Raw genomic sequence first — 16601 nt, 5'->3', positions numbered from 1 at the left:
TCCTGGGTGCGCACGGGGCACTGTCAGGCCCGGGGGCTTCAGGTTGCGCTGGGGCTGGGGCCTGCAGGAGGCCTGGGCCCAGCACAGCTGGCTGTCCCTCGCAGATCATCATGGTGCGGCTACAGAGGGTCACCTTTCTGGCTCTGCACAACTACCTGGGCCTGACCACAGAGCTCTTCAACCCAGTGAGTGTGGCCTCGCAGCCTCGCTGTGGCGCCGGGACCCTGGGCCTGGGGAGGGGTTGGTGGGGCTGTGTTTACTCCTCTGCCTTGAAGCGGGGGCTGGCGGGTGTGTCGGCAGCTCAATTCTCGCGAGGCCGTGCGCTGAGAAACTGGTCCCACCTGAGAGATTTGGGGGATGGGGCCCTCCAATGCCCATTCTGGGAGAGCCGATAGTTTGGCCTGAATGTGGCTCCTTCAGTCACCTCGGTCCATAAGGTCCCCTGCCCCTTTCCTGTTGTCCACCGGACACACGCTGCCTGCCTGCCAGTGGAGGCAGTCCCCTCCTGTCCCTCGGGGTCCCTCCTGTTGGCACTGGGGGCGGAGGGGCCAGCTTGCTCCCTGCAGAGCTGCTGTGAGCAGTCAATATAGATGAAACCCTCGTGGGCCCTGCTTCGAGGGGACCTGGATGCGGATCGCTCATTCCTGGGGTCAGCCCTGCGTGTGGGGTTCTCCTGCTTCTGATGGGTTTTAGGGTTTATCGTTTTCCTTCACTGGTATTTTAAGGCAGATCCTTTTGTTTTCTGCATTACCTTTCTTTTTTTTTTTTTTTTTAATTGTCAGAGAGTGAGGGAGAGAGAGTGAGCACAGGCAGACAGAATGGCAGGCAGAGGCAGAGGGAGAAGCAGGCTCCCCGCCGAGCAAGGAGCCCGATGTGGGACTCGATCCCAGGACGCTGGGATCATGACCTGAGCCGAAGGCAGAGGCTTAACCCACTGAGCCACACAGGCATCCCATTACCTTTCTTTTTAATGAAGAGCGTTAAGGTTTCTGACAATGTTGACCACCATTTAAATTTGATAGAGTAGCCAGGAGAAAGCCCACTGGGCTCCTGTTGCTTCAAGCACATGGCTGGTCTCTGTGCTGGTCGCCACCCCTCTTGTTCTCCCAAGTGTGGTCGCTGAGAGCACTAGCCCAGGTGCGACCCTGGAGCACCGGCTGCTCTCTCACATCCCAGGAGAGCCAGGCCATCCCCCTGGTGTCTGTGGCCAGTGTGGCTGCCGGGAAGGCCAAGAGGCAGGCGTGCTGCGGCTCCGAGGATCGTCTGGAGAGGCCCCTGCGGCCCCAGGAGACCTGCGACCCAGGTACAGTCCCCAGACTGGCCTCCAGCCTGAGTCTGGGTCTCCTTCCCACCCCAGCCACCCCTCCCCTCTCCCCTGTCTCTGTGGGAGGACTTGGCCCCACGGAAAAGCTGTCAGGAGCAGATTCCAAGCCTCCTGTTGCTCCGAGCTTTTGAGAAGGTCCCAGATCTGGGGAAAGAAACTGTCCATTGAGGCTTCTTGGCTACGAGTCACCTTCAGGGTGACTGTAACACACAGCCACGCTAATGAGTGTGGCGTAGCTCACCTGTGTGTTTACGGACTCACAGACCAAAGCTGCGGTGCACAGCTCAGAGCCTTCCCAGAAGGTGGTTTTCAGGATCGTTCACCTGAGGAGCTGGTGGAGCACCGATGTGTGCCAGACTCATGCCAAGTGTGCCGAGATGGTCCCCTCAGCTAGGACCGCCACTGGGAAGGGGACCCGCAAGTCCTCAGCCTGGTGGAGGAGGCTGGCCGCGAGGGGCAAGTCAGTTCAGGAAGACCTAGGAGGGGCAGAGCAGGGCCTGCATCCAAGGCCGGCCCGCCATGCCTCAGGCAGGTGGGTGCTGACACTGAGGCCTCGGGGCCTTGAGACGTGAGCTCTGTGTGCCACTGTGAGAACAGAGGCCTTCCTTCCTACCTGTCGCCTCCCAGCGGATCGAGGGGGCAGCCGTGCAGTGGGCTCGGGGCCGCCGCTGAAGAGGAGCCGGTCCTTCCCACTGCCTTCCGTCCACGAAGAGACCCTGGATGAGCTCGGCAAGGCCCGGGCAGGAGACCAGACGCCTCTTGTCCCACCCGGTAAGGCATTGGACACCCTGAGCTTGGAGCATTTACGGGTGGGCAAGCTCTGAGGCCTAGAGGACCCTGTGCCCACCCTCTGGCCCAATTAGGTGCGGTGGCGAGTGTCTTGCTGCCCTGAGCATCCTGTGGGCTCCTCTCTACACGGCCCTGTTTTACCCTTGCCTGGCATCTGTGTCCCAGGGCTCCGCATCCCTGAGGCTGCGCTGGGCCGCTGCGGGAGTGCCTCCCCCAGGGCCATCCTTTCTCCCCTGTGCTGGGCTGTGGTCGCCAGCACACCGCTGTGTGGCATCCTCTGCTGAAATGGGTCTCCTAGACCCTCTGGCCCTTCAGCTGCCACCAGGACCTGCTTTCATTAAAGCCGAGTTCTCAGGGCACCTGGGGGGCTCTGTCGGTGAAGCGTCTGTCTTGGGCTCATGTCACGATCCTGGAGTCCTGGGGTCTGGCTCTGCATGGGGCTCTCTGCTCCGCGGGGAGCCTGCTTCTCCCTCTTCCGCTTCCCCTGTTTGTGCCTTCCCTCCACCTCTCTCTCTCCTTTTGTCAAACAAGTAAATAAAATCTTTAGAAAACAAAGCCAAGCCCTCCAGGGGCTGCCCGTGTGGGCTCCTCCCCGCTCTGCCCCTGCTGCGCTGTCTCCGAAGCTCTCTGCCCCTCTCTCGGCCCCTTGCCCACCGGACCTGGTCATGGGCTCCGTGTGCGGCAGCCTGGACGCTCTCCCGGGGCGACCCACGGTGCTGCCAGGGATTCTCATCCTCACCCCCCACCGCCGTCTGCACAAACTAGCTCGCTCCTTCTCGCCTTCTAATTCTGCTCTTTCGTTGGAGAGTCTGTCTTGTGTGTTCTCTGAGTCGTTGGTGGTTGCATCGTCTGGTGTGTTTGAGACCCGTTTGGGTTCCCTCTTCCAGAACTGTCTGTTCAGGGGTGCGCGGCTGGCTGGGTCGGTCGAGTGTGTGATGCTTGATCTCAGGATTGAGCTCGAGCCCCCCGGTGGGTGTGGAGACTACTTTAAAAAAAAAACAAAGAACTGTCTGCTCGTATTCTCTGCCCGTTTCTAGCGCCTTCCTCCTTGCTCTGGCCTCATTCACTGGGGCCTGAGCGTGTCCTCCCAGGTCCTCTTCTGCAAGCTGCATGGTCCGCCTTCCGCACGTACGGCTCCTTCCTTTGCCCTTCCTGCTTGTTCGAAGTCAGAGATTCAGCCTTTCCTTACTTTGTGTGGTGATAACTTACACGGTGCCGTTCACGAAACAATCTTTTGTTTCCTACTGCCTTTTCTGGTGCCATCTTTCTTTGGTGTCAAGTTTTTGAATATACATTTGTTTTGGGGGGTTTTTTTGAAGATTTTATTTATTTGACAGAGATACAGTGAGAGAGGAAACACAGGCAGGGGGAGTGGAAGAGGGAGAAGCAGACTCCCGCTGAGCTGGGAGCCTAAGGCGGGGCTCGATCCCAGGACCCTGGGATCATGATCTGAGCCAGGCAGACGCTTAACGACTGAGCCACCTGGGCACCCCCCCTAATTTTTCTTCAGTAAAAGTTTTTTTTTTTTTTTTTAAGATTTTATTTATTTATTTGACAGAGATTACAAGTAGGCAGAGGCAGGCAGAGGGGCGGGGGGGAGCAGGCTCCCCGCTGAGCAGAGAGCCCGATGCGGGGCTCGATCCCAGGACCCTGAGATCATGACCCGAGCCGAAGGCAGATGCTTAACCCACTGAGCCACCCAGGCGCCCCTAGTAATAGGTTTTTGGAGATATATTTCACATACCATTGAGTTCACTTTTTTAAAGTGTATCATTCATTAGTATATTCGCAAAATGTAATCCCAGAACATTCTGTCAGCCAGCAGAGACGTCCAGTCAGCTCTGTCCCGGCCCCAGGCAGCCACGGGTCTGCTTTCTGTCTCTGCGCCTCGCCCGCTCTGGGTAGTTCATGACCTGGATCTGCTCTTCAGGCATCTTGTGTTCTCCTGGGATGTTCGCCTCCTTCTGCCCGGGCACCAGGTTGTTTTCGGTTCTCGCTGACCGTTTCCGCCTGTGTAACATGAGCACAGGAGGTGTAGATCGTCAACAGGCCGTGCGGCTCACAAACAGCTCGCCTGTGAGGCCAATGCCCACATGCAGAAAGCAGCAGCTCCAGCCGCCCTCGGCCGAGGTGCAGGCTCGCCACCTGTCCCACCGAGCTCCCTGCTCTCCTGAGTCCCAGCAGCGCGAGCTGGGGCCGGGTTTCGCTGCTTCCGTGCAGCTGGTGTCTCGTGCGTATCTGTGTCACGTGCAGCAAAACACACCTGTACTCAGCGGAGGGTCGTGGTGTCTGGTGCGAACACACCGCGTTTATGTGTCCGTTGAGCACATGTCCCTGCTCCCGCGGGAAGGGCTGGTCCAAGAGCGCTTGCCCTCGGCTCCGGAGACGTGGCGCGCGGTCTTCCGGGCGCCGCTCCGGTGTGTGCTTCCCCGCCCTCCTAAGGCTTTGTCGCCCTGTAGGGGCCCCAGCACGTGTAGCTGTCAGCATTTGGATGTGGGCGATTCAGGCCTCTGTCCCACTCAGGCACTCTTGGCCTTCTGCGTCAGTGCTGCTGGCAGGAGGCCCCCACCCGCCCGCTGGCTTCTTCCTATCTTCCTCACCCCAGCTGCTCTGGCCCAGTGGGCCCCACGGTGGCCGCTGCCTGTCCTCCTGACGACTCCTGAGCCCTAGGACTTGTCACCTCCATTGGGTGTGCTCTTCTCTTGGATCGTCACTGCTCCTAATGGGCTGACGGTTCTTTAGGTCTCTGTGCGAGTCCGTTTGGGGATGTGTGTGGAAGATATTTTCTGCTCTCACTTTTCACATGCTTAAGAGTGTCTTCTCATGAATAGAAGTTTGTAAAATTAATGGAGTCCAATTTATCAAATTTTTTTTTCTGTAATTAATGCATCTTTTGTCCTGTTTAGGAAATCTGCCTGTAAGAGTTAACATTTTACCTTTCATATTTATCTCTCTAGGATTGGCTCTTTGATCTAAAGTGCATACAGGACATGATACACTTTTTTCCATATGGCTATTCGGCTGACCTGCCGCATTTTAAAAAATGTGTTTTGCAAATTTTTCAAATAAAAAAACTTCAGTGACAGATAACTGAGAGTAAAAGCAGCCCCTGTCCTAAAGTTCGACTCAGGATCCCACAGTTCCACAAACATGCAGGCACAGTCGCCTTCCCGCGGGTCCTGCGGTGGTGCCCTGTGTGGGACCTGGGTCTGCAGAGAGCGGAGGGACTCCGGCGTCTTACGTGCTGTCTGCACCGCACGCGATGTGCGTAAACTGACAATCAGAGCAGCACCGTGTAGAGCTGTGTGACCGTTACCGTGCGCATGGGTTAGTCACAGGGACCATGGTACAGTTTTATTTTTAACAATATCTTCTTTGAAGATTTACTTATTTAAGAGAGAGCACAAGTGGCGGGGGGCAGAGGGAGAGGGGGAATTTCAGGCTGACTCTGTGCTGAGCACAGAGCCTGACACGGGGCTTGATCTCCTGACCCTGATGTCACAACTGGAGCCGAAATTAAGAATTGGACAGAATTGGACTATGCCACCCAGGCACCCCAGCTGGGTTTAATTTTTTAATTTTTTAAAAAATATTTTATTCATTTATTTGACAGAGAGAGAGCACAAGTAGGTGGAGAGGCAGGCAGAGAGGGGGGAAGCAGGCTCCCAGCTGAGCAGAGAGCCCAACACGGGACTCGATCCCAGGACCCTGAGCTCATGACCTGAGCCGAAGGCAGAGGCCTAACCCACTGAGCTGCCCAGGCGCCCCAAAACAATAATATGTTAATAAGATACATGACATGAATACGTTGTCACGTAATATAATGATACTACAACAAATACTGGGAATGCACAGTGTCTCAGGTTTAAGAGTTGGTTGTGGGGGCGCCCAACTGGCTCAGCCAGTGGAGTGTGGGTCTCTTGATCTCAGATTTGTGAGTAAGAGCCCCATGTTAGGTATAGAGATTACTTTAAAATAAAATCTTTAAAAAAATTTTTTTAATTAAAAAAAAAAACTTGGTTGTGAGTCACAAGAGAGCATGCGTGCCAGCATGGTGGCTGCAGTCCAGTGACCCGAGTCTCACCTCCCAGGGTCCGTGCCTCTCCGCCTGTGGAGGGGAGAGCTCAGCCAGCCCTCCGCCAGTGTGTATGGACCCTCGTGTCCGGCGGGTCAGCACAGTGTCCTGAGTCTTCCCTCCATTTGTAGGGAACATAGCAGGGGCTACCTCAGACCTGAGGATGGCATGTGACCGTGCCAGGGTCCTCCTCCAGGCGGAGGAACGCCCTGGGAGCGCCATGGCCAGCAAGGTAGGCGGGGACCCTCTCTCCTCTATCAGGCTGTGCTCTGCCTTGGCATAGTGCTCCCTGCGGGAACCTTGTCCCTGCCACGTCCCTCTGACCGTGCTGCCTGTGCTCTTTCAAGTCCAAGAGGAACGTGACGGTTGCAGACGCTCCCTCTGCGGTCTTCCACTACTCAGAGACCAACTCCGACGAGACTGCCTGCAGCAGGAAGACAGACGCCATCTTCAGAGCCGCCAAGAAGGACCTGCTCACCCTGATGAAGCTGGACGTAAGTAGCCACTCTCCTGCCCTCTCTCTAGCTGAGGTGAGCAGGGTGACGCGCGCAGTCTCTGGAGGGGCGGGTACCGACTCCCACAAACTCTTCTTATAAGAACCCACTGCTTTTGGGCCTTGTGTCCTGGGTCAGGGCTCCCTCTGGGACTGCTCAGGATGGCGTCCTGCTGCTGCTGGCTTTGCACACCCTCTCCCTGGCACCGTCTTCTCAGCGCCCCTTGCCCTCCCCCGCGTGCTTGCAGGGGCAGGAACGGGCCGAGCATCCTGTGCGCTCTGCACACTTCTGACACCCCCAGGATGCCCTGTGAGGGTTAAAAGTGACCATCTCCTGGCTGGGTCTTCATCACGTGCCCATTTTCTCTTTATCCTTCTCTCCCCTCACATTTTAAAGAGTTGCGAATACCCTGTATACAGAGGGATGTGGGTGCCCATGGAACCACCATGCCAGGGACCAAACTGTTAGTAGCTCCCCAAACCCAGCTGGGTGCCCTCTGTGGCCCCGGCCCCTCCTCTCCAGGAAGCACTGCCCAGCGCCTGCGTGGGGACTCTCTGTGTGTGACTCATCCCATGTGGCCCCTGGGCCTGCTGTTTCTTGCTTGGTGGCCCGTCTGTGACTTGCCCACATGGTTGCTGGTCCGGGAGGCTCTGCCAGCACAGGACTCAGTGTCCATCCCTTGTCCACGCTGTGGAGGGACATGAGTAGACATGTCTGTGTCCCGGAGGTTGTGCGTCCCCTCGCCCAGATCAGGGGCTCCCGTGGCCTTGCATGCATGACAGCGTCCAGGTTTTCAGCCTTTTCCATTTCAGATAATACAGGCACAGTGTTGAGTACAGCTTTTTTTTTTTTTTAAGATTGTATTTATTTATTTCACAGAGAGACACTGGGAGGGAACACAAGCAGGGGGAGAGGGAGAGGGGAGCAGGCTTCCTGCCGAGCACGGAGCCCGATGCAGGGCTCGATCCCAAGACCCCAGGATCACCACCTGAGCTGAAGGCAGATGCTTAATGACTGAGCCACCCAGGCGCCCCAGCTTTTGGTTTGAATGACATTTTCTTGATTCCTAGTAGGGCCGGGCACCTTCCACGCGTCTCCTTTGTCTGCTTCTGGGGAGGTGGTGGTTTGGGACTTATGCCCATTTTCTGTCTCCCTTTGTGACTGTAAGCATTTCTTTATATTTTCTAAAGAAGAGTCTGTTTTGCAAATGATCTGCTCTATCATTTGCTTTTTTTGCTTTCTGAATGGTACCTGGACAGAAGTTCTTAATTATAACTCTGTGAACTTACCAGTCTCTTCCTTTATGGTTCGTGCTCGTTGTGCCTTGCTTAAGAAGTTGTTTCTTACTTCAGCTTCATAAAGATGTTTTCTGTATTGTTGCTTAAACATTGTCTTGCTTTACCTTTCTGAGATTTAATGAGACAGAGCTAACTTTTGTGCAGGAAGGAGGGATTCTGATTATATAGATAGATATAGATTTTTTTAAAATAGTCTATTTTTTTTTAATTTTATTTATTTAGTTGACAGACAGAGATCACAAGTAGGCAGAGGCAGGCAGAGAGAGAGGAGGACGCAGGCTCTGCTGAGCAGAGAGTCCGATGCGGGGCTCGATCCCAGAACCCTGGGATCATGACCTGAGCCGAAGGCAGAGGCTTAACAACTGAGCCACCCAGGCGCCCCTGTATTTCCTTTTCTTGCCTATTGAATTGTCAAGGACTTCCAGCACAATGTTGAAAAGGAATGGTGCGGTGACATCCTTGCCTTGTACCTGATCTTAGCCGGAAAACTTCCAGTTTCTCATCATTAAGATGAGGTGATGTGATGTGATTTTGTGGATAGTCTTTATCAAGTTGAGAAAGGTCCCCTCTATTCCTGGTTTACTGAGAGTTTTTGTGACGATTGGGGGTTGGGTTTTGTCGCATGCTTGTCTGCATCTATTGATGTGACCATGCGATTTATCTGTTTTGGTCTGTTGATGGGATGAATTACATTAATTGATTTTCAAATGTTGGACCAGCCTTGCATACCTGGGACAGACCCCGCTTGGTTGTTGTGTATTAATTCTTTTTCTATGTTGTTGGATTTGATTGGCTAATGCTGTTTTAGGAATTTTCGCGCCTGGGAGGTACTGGTCTATTTTCTAGTAATGTTTTCCTCTGGTTTTTGTTTTAGGGAAATTCCGGCCTCATTGAATGAGCTAAGAAGAATTCCATTTTCTGAAAGCAATTGTAGAGAATTTTCTTTTAAGATTTTATTTATTTACTAGAAAGGGAGAAAGAGGGAGCATGAGCAGGGGCGGAAGGAGAAGCAGGCTCCCTGCAGATCAGGGATCCCAACGTGGGGCTCGATTCCAGGGTCGTTGACCTGAGTGGAAGGCAGAGGTGTCACCAACCAAGCCCCCCATGTTTCCCTATAAAGAATTGTTAGAATTTCTTCCTTGTATCTTTGGTAGAATCTACCAGGGAACCAGCCCATCTGGGCGTGGTGCTTTCTGTTTTGGAAGGTTATTGATTGCTGATTGAATTTCTTAATAAATAGAGGCTTATTCAGGTGGTGTCTTGTGTGAATTTTGGTGGATTGTGTCTTTCAAGCAATGGGCTCATTTCATCTCAGTCACCACGTTGTTGAACATAGAGTTGCTCATAGTATTCTTTTATTTATCCTTTTACTTAGTTTGGCTTCTGTAGTGATGACCCATCTTTCGTTTCTGGGATGAATAATTTACTTTTTTTCCCATTTTTCTTAGTCTGGCTACAGGCTTGTCAGTTTTACTGATGAGGGCTCTGCGCTCAGCAGGGAGTCTGCTTCTCTCCTTCTGCCGACAACTCCCCCCCAAAATAAATAAATAAAAATCTTTTTTTTAAAAGTGTTTCTGGGATTGAGCCCCGCATCGGACTCCCTACTTGGCGGGAAGCTTGCTTCTCCCTCTCCCGATCCCACTGCTTCTGGTCCGTCTCTCACTGTGTGTGTGTGTGTGTGTGTGTGTGTGTGTGTGTGTGTGTGTGTCTCTGTCAAATAAATAAATAAAATAAGTATCTTAAAAAAAAAAAAAAAAAGGGAAAGGTTTGGGGCGCCGGGGGCTCAGTGGGTTAAAGCCTCTGCTTTGGCTCAGGTCATGATCCCAGGGTCCTGGGATCGAGCCCCACATCGGGCTCTCTGCTCAGTGGGGAGCCTGCTTCCCCCCACCCCACGCCCTGCGCCTGCCTCTCTGCCTACTTGTGATCTCTCTGTCAAATCAATAAATTAAATATTTTTAAAAAATAATAAGTGTGTTGTTCGAGCGCCTGGGGGGCTCAGTGGGTTGAGCTTGGGATTGTGAATTCAAGCACCACATTGGGTTTAGAGATTACTTAAAAAAAAAAATCTTGGGACGCCTGGGTGGCTCAGTTGGTTGGACGACTGTCTTCGGCTCGGGTCATGATCCCGGGGTCCCGGGATCGAGTCCCGCATCGGGCTCCCAGCTCCATGTGGAGTCTGCTTCTCCCTCTGACCTTCTCCTCGCTCATGCTCTCTCTCACTGTCTCTCTCTCAAATAAAATCTTAAAAAAAAAAAAAATCTTTAAGAAAAGAAGGGTATTGTTTAATTTCCAAGTATTTTCGGATCTTCCAGTTATCTTTCTGTTAAGACTTCTAGGGTCATTGCGCTGTGCTCTGAGAACAAACGTCGTATGATTAGCATTTTCTTGGATTTATGGAGATGGCGTTTATGGCGGGAGGTAGAGGGCATCAGTGAGTGTTCCCGTGAGAAGGCTGTGTTCTGCCTCTTTGTGTGAAGTAATTACAGATACGAATTCTGCCCAGGTGTTGGATGGTCCTGTTGCGGCCAGCTGTGTCCTCACTGGCTTTCTGCTGCCGGGTCTGTGTGTTCCGACAGAGTGGACGGAGTCTCCAGCTGTTGTCGCGAATCCGTCTGTTTGTCCTGTCGTTATCGGTCTGTCTCCCGCAGGCTCATGCTCTGTTGTCAGGTGCGCACACATTACACGTGGGTTGTCGTGTGTCTGAGAACCGACCCTTTCCCACTTTCTGACGCCTGCTCTCCTTTCTCACCTTCCTTCTCTGCAATCGGCTCCATCCGAGGCACAAACCACTTCTGCTCTCTGGTCAGCACCAACCTGTCTTTCTCCGCTCGTCCGCTTCCATCCGTGTGTCTTTACATTTAAGGTGGGCTTCTTGGAGACAACTTCTAGTTCTGGCTAGTCTGACAACCTTTGTCTTTTAATTGGTGCGTTCAGACCATTGATTTTTTTTTTTTTTTAAGATTTTATTTATTTATTTATTTGTCAGAGAGAGAGAGAGAGATCACAAGTAGGCAGAGAGGCAGGCGGAGGGGAGGGGGAAGCAGGCTCCAACATGTGCCTCCTGCTTGGCCTCTGAGGGTACAGCAACCTCCAGGCCCTGCTGTCTAGGCTTCTGGGAAGCACAGGATGGGACGGCCGGCCACCGCACACCCGCACCACCTCTGCTCATGCTTCCCAGGGGCTCTGGGCTTGAAGAGGGGCAGTGGGGGAAGGAGGCGTCTTCCTCACTTGGGCCGTCCGTGCACCCTGACTCCACACCCAGCATTTCATCACTGCCGGCTAGCCTTGCGGTAACCCTCTGCACCTTTGAAGAGATTCATGGTCTTGAATTGTTGCTTTTAACAGCACTGGTTATATTAAGTTTATCACTGATAAAGAAAGAGAAGGCACTGCAGCCAACAGAACTTGGGTCCCAGGGCGGTGAGGCATGGGGAGCGGGGCACGCTATGACCCCTCCATCCGTCTGTCTGCAGTGAGGCCCGTGCGTCCGGGCCGCACTCCTGCTTTACCCGACCTCCCCTTCCCCTGGTTAGCGCAGGCCTTGTGGACCCCAGCAGCCTAGGCTCTGCTGAAATCATTTACCCCAAGGGCAGGCCAGTGGAACAGAGAGTGCTGGGTGGGTTCAGGATGGTTCCTTTCCCTCCGCCTGCTGGAGGCCCAAAGGCATTTTCTCCGCTTCCTGCGGGAGCCCGCCAGAGCTCCTGGAGGTACAGCCCATGAGGCCCTGGGGCCCCATGATGGGGTGTCCTACGCCAAGGGCACCCGTTTGCCGTGGGCGGCTGTGCAGGGTGCGGCCCAGCAGTGGTCCTCGGCACGGTCCATCCATGCTCCTTGTGGGGGCCAGGGTGTGTTGACCCCTGCGTTGTTTGTAGGACCCCTCGCTCTTGGATGACCGGGTGTCGCTGCTCCATGTTCCGGGGGGCACGGTGGTGTCGAGGCAAGGAGACCAGGTGAGCCAAGGGCTGCGGTTGGAGGGAGCGGTCCCCAGGGCTGCCCGGCGTTGGTCGTGTGATGCAGGGCCCATGGCCCCTGGCCCTGGGGCACTCCTTACCCCAGGCTGTGGGGGTGTCTGCAGACATGGTGCCAGTCACCCTGCCCGTCCTCGTGGGGGAGGGTGTGTGTCCGCGCTCACAGACACATGTGTCTGCACGTTTGTACGAGAGTCATCACCGATCTCACAGTCTGGTGCAGAAGAGATGCTTTTGTTTTCTCAATTCTCAAATCCAAATACAGGTGAAAAACAATTTTTTTTTTTTTAGTGAAATGAACCTGATTTCTGGTTCTGAAAGCCACATTCTGCTGGGCAAGCAAAAATAATCTCCACAGCTCCTGCCCTCCTGGGCGCTCGTCTCCCCCGCTGCTGGCATGGTCGGGGCGTCTCTCTCTGTAGTTGTGCTATCTCTGGCCCCTACACTAGCCTGGTGGACAGTGTTTTGTCTGGTTTGCTTTTAGAGCAGCTTTGATGAGACGGGTCTTTCTTGTTGGGTGAGCAGGCCGAGCCTGGGCCCTCCACCCCTGTCCCAAGGGGTCTAGATGATGGCAGCCAGCTGTGCAGACCCAGGGGCATGACGTGGGGACAGATGTGCCCAGGCAGCAGGCGCCTATAAGCCCTGGATGGGGAAGGCTTGGAGGTCCAGCCTGGGGACAGGGTGGTGTGAGGTCCCCAAGGGGATGCTCTGCGGGTGTCCGAAAGCATCAGAGTCACCGCTTCTCTCTCTCCCCCTTCTTCCCTCTGGTCTGCGCCATGACCAGGAAAGGCTCTTCCTCTCCCCAGAGGAAGCACACTGCTGGCTGACTCTCTTGTGCCCAGTCAGTCAGGGCCAAGGGTCCAGAGGGCCCTCGCCCGCTCACAGGCCTCAGTCCCCGCTACTGCCTTCTGTGGCACCCAGTGCCCGGGGACCCCTCAGAGGCTGTTTGGGGGGCATGGGGTGTGGAGCCAGCCCATCTGCCCCTGGCCTCCGAGACCCTGAGGGCCAAGCCTTGCTCTCAGGCCTCCCAGAGCCCTGCACTGGCCCTTTCCTGCTCAGACCAGAGAGGAGTGTTCTGACCAGAGTAGGGGTGAGCAGGTCTGGAGATAGGCAGGTAATGGACACAGTGAGGTTGGCCTTGGAGTAGTCTCACGGGCACGCCTGGCAGACGTGTGATGTGTGTAGGGTCGGGGAGACTCAGCAGGGCTGCGTGGGGTGAGAAGGGAGCACATCTGGAGGCCTCTGGACGGCCGTCTCCCGGGCAGCAGGACTGTGTGGCTGCGCAGGCCGGCTGATGTGCGGGAGGGGTGTGCGTCTGTGGCCAGGCTCTCTGCCACCAGAGAACTGACCCCCTGTGATTGATCATCAAACGGTGAAACCATGGACCCTACTGACACTTCTTCTGGGAGATCCCAGCCCAGGAACAGTGACGTGAGACAGCATAGGCACAGGAGAAGCGCAGCCCACAGCCAGCCCCCGTGGCCTCCAGCCCACACCCCTTGTTTGGTCAGGACGTGAACATCCTATTTGTGGTGTCGGGGCTGCTGCACGTGTACCAGCGGAAGATTGACAGCGAAGAGGACACCGGCCTGTTCGTCGTGCGCCCCGGGGAGATGGTGGGCCAGCTGGCCGTGCTCACAGGAGAGCCCCTCATTTTCACCATCAAGGCCAACAGGGACTGCAGCTTCCTCTCCATCTCCAAGGCCCACTTCTATGAGTGAGTCCAGGCCAGCCTGGGTGGCTCCTGGGCGGTGGTGGCCGTGGCAGGGCCCACGTCGGGCACCTCTCGGGGTCCTGCCTCTGGCCCTTCTCACGCTGGAGACAGGAGTCCCGGGGACAAGGGCAAGGCCTGTGGGGTGAGGTGGCAGGAAGGGGTTGTGGCACTACGGGGTTAGCCCCAGAGGACTGCAGCTCCTTTCAGGAAGACACAGTCCACATCATCCCTAAGCCTGGGTGCAGGCAGGGCCTCGTCAGCCCTGTCCGGCCTGCCCAGGCCCAGCGGTGTCCTCAGCCTGACTCCATGAGTGTGCCGGCGTGCACGTGCTGGCGGCACGAGTCTCCTGCCATCAGCAGCTCCTACCCTGTAGACGTTGTCTGACAGGTGTCCTGGGTGGTCTCGTCCAGTCCTGGGCCTCCCCAGATTTCGCTCCTGAGTGCAGGCTTGTGTGTCGGCCTGCTGTCCTGACATCCGTGGGGGCACCTCAGGGATTCCTCAGTCTGTTGTCCGAAGCTGAACCGTAGGTCTCCCCGCACTTTGCTCCTGCTTCCACCTTTCGTCTGCTCTGGGACTGGTGCCTCTTACCTGCCCGTTGCTCGGGCCGAGTCCTGCAGTAGCCCCAGCCCCACTGCGGCCCCTGAGCTGACCACAGCCCTGCTGCTGCTCTCCAGAAGCCTCCACACTCTGGGGCTGCTCTGCTTCTGCCCTCGCCCCCAGCAGCCTGTTTATGGACGGCAACAGGGAGCTGGAGCCGTCGTGTTCCTGCTGGCCAGAGCCTGCCAGGGACTCCATTGTGCCTAGGAGCCTCTCAGCACCTTTCCCGACTCAAGGCCCCGCGTGGTGGCTGTCCTCCAACCTCTCGGCCTCACCCTGTCTGGTGCCCCTCTCGCCTCCTTTCCCTGCCCCCTCTGGAGTTCACAGCACATTGTTGGGGGGCAGGGACTTCACATCCCACTACTGGGTCGGGCCCCCACGTGAGGCCTGTGCTCAGAGCACATCTGGGGGGCAGATGGCAGTGGGCAGGGGTTCTGCGGCCTGTCCCAGGGCAGCTGTCCATGGGCCACGACGGAGCAGGCGGCTGAGTGGGCACTGCGCTCTGTCCTAGCCCTGGGCCCGTGTCTCTGTCACTTGCAACGTGGCATTATGTTGCAAGTTTGATGAACGGGGTATGGGTCCTGCCACCTCTCAAGTGCTGTGGCCTGGAGGGCAGGGGTGGCACTGGCAGGAGTGGCTACCGGCCATGGCGGGCGTGACTCTGGGCTCACCGGCAGAATCATGCGGAAGCAGCCCACCGTGGTCCTGGGTGTCGCGCACACTGTGGTGAAGCGGGTGTCGTCCTTCGTGCGGCAGATCGACTTTGCACTGGACTGGATGGAGGTGGAGGCCGGGCGCGCGGTGTACAGGTGGGGCCCGCGGGGAGGGAGGCTTGCCCTCTACACGTGCCTCCGGGGGCGGCGGTGCCGCTGACGGACTCAGCTCTGCCCCCTGTGCTCACCACCCCGTGCATGCGCACACTCGGACACACGCTTTCTCGCGGGCATCTCCCTGCGTCATTCCCTGCAAGTCCACGCTGCCCTTCGAGGTGGCCCAGCGGAGGTGACGCTAAATGGCGCGGCTGCAGGTGCCCGTGCGCTCGGTGTCCCTGCATCTCGTCCGGGTGCCCGCAGCCAGGGGCACAGACAGGGTTATAGCTGTTGACTTTCGTGATAACTGAAAATTCAAACCAAGGAGATTTTAAGTATTTCATTGTTTATTTAAAAACCAATAAGCCATTTAGGTATTAGCATGTGTGTTTTTGTTTATTTTAAAGCCCTTTATTTTTTTTCAAAGATCTTATTTGAGAGAGAACCTGCTCATTAGCGGGGTGGGGGGGGGCAGGGGGAGAAGCAGATTCCCCGCTGAGCAGAGAGCCCGACATGGGACTCAGTCCCAGGACCCCGAGATCATGACCTGAGCCAAGGCAGACATTTAACTGAGCCACCCAGGGGCCCCCAGCATACATATTTTTTAATGTAAAACAACTGTGTTTTCCAAAACAAGAAGAATACAGTGAGAAGATTGCATTCTTCCCCCCCCCCCCACCAGTGGTGGAGGGCTTCCTGGCCTTGCCCCTCCAATCCAACAGCCTCTGTCCCCGCAGGCAGGGGGACAAGTCAGACTGCACCTACATAGTCCTCAGTGGCCGGCTGCGCTCCGTGATCCGCAAGGACGATGGCAAAAAGCGCCTGGCGGGCGAGTATGGCCGTGGAGACCTCATTGGTGTGGTACGGCTGGGCTCCCTCCTCACCATGCCCTGCCCGGTGGTGACTGCTGGCCCACTGCCTGGGTGGGGGGAACCCTGGAAGTAACCTGTGGAGGACTCTTACCCCCCGCCTGGGGCACACCTTTCTTGGGGGCCTGACGTGCATGCTCCCACCCAGGCTACAGCACCAGGGGTGGGATGGCCCCTTCGCCCCATCCAGGAAAACATGCCTCGAGGTGGTTCCTCTGAGACTTGCGTGTAGGATGAGGCCCTGGCCAGTCTCTTCGGGGTGCCTGACCCGGGTCCCGGCACTGCCAGCTCTCACTGGTGCTTCTCCAGCCGCACTAGCCCCTTTTCCTCCCGTCCCCCCCATACACCGCATTCCAAAAGGGTTGCTGTGTGCTCTGCCTTCTGGTTGGGTTTAGAGTGCGGCCAGCTGGGCCTGCAGGGCTGGCGCGCGTGGGCAGTATGGCCGTGCCTCCCCAGCCTCTCTTCTTCAGGTGGAGACGCTCACCCACCAGGCCCGGGCAACCACAGTGCATGCTGTTCGGGACTCAGAGCTGGCCAAGCTTCCAGCGGGAGCCCTGACCTCCATCAAGCGCAGGTACCCACAGGTGAGCACTCCTGTTGCCGACTGCCTTCAGGGACCAGGATGTCCAGACCGTGAACTGGGATTTTCAGGCACAGGGCTGTG

At 56.1% G+C, this 16601-nt stretch overlaps 1 protein-coding gene across 2 annotated transcripts in view; it reads left to right on the top strand.

Annotated features, from left to right (window-relative positions):
* The window catches only part of PNPLA7 (patatin like phospholipase domain containing 7), a 58548-nt gene that overhangs the window by 12453 nt on the left and 29494 nt on the right, over positions 1-16601 (top strand). For both annotated transcript variants that reach the window (XM_047699707.1, XM_047699706.1), the window contains exons 10-19: positions 105-185; positions 1177-1303; positions 1952-2095; positions 6320-6420; positions 6536-6682; positions 11853-11930; positions 13460-13665; positions 14937-15068; positions 15806-15929; positions 16408-16521. In XM_047699707.1, the coding sequence (XP_047555663.1) occupies positions 105-185; positions 1177-1303; positions 1952-2095; positions 6320-6420; positions 6536-6682; positions 11853-11930; positions 13460-13665; positions 14937-15068; positions 15806-15929; positions 16408-16521 (1254 nt within the window). The remainder of the gene's footprint in view (positions 1-104; positions 186-1176; positions 1304-1951; positions 2096-6319; positions 6421-6535; positions 6683-11852; positions 11931-13459; positions 13666-14936; positions 15069-15805; positions 15930-16407; positions 16522-16601) is intronic.

The sequence above is a fragment of the Lutra lutra genome, chromosome 13, assembly GCF_902655055.1.
Source record: "Lutra lutra chromosome 13, mLutLut1.2, whole genome shotgun sequence".
NCBI classification, from domain to species: Eukaryota; Metazoa; Chordata; class Mammalia; order Carnivora; family Mustelidae; genus Lutra; species Lutra lutra.
This window is presented reverse-complemented; position numbering and strand designations above follow the sequence as displayed.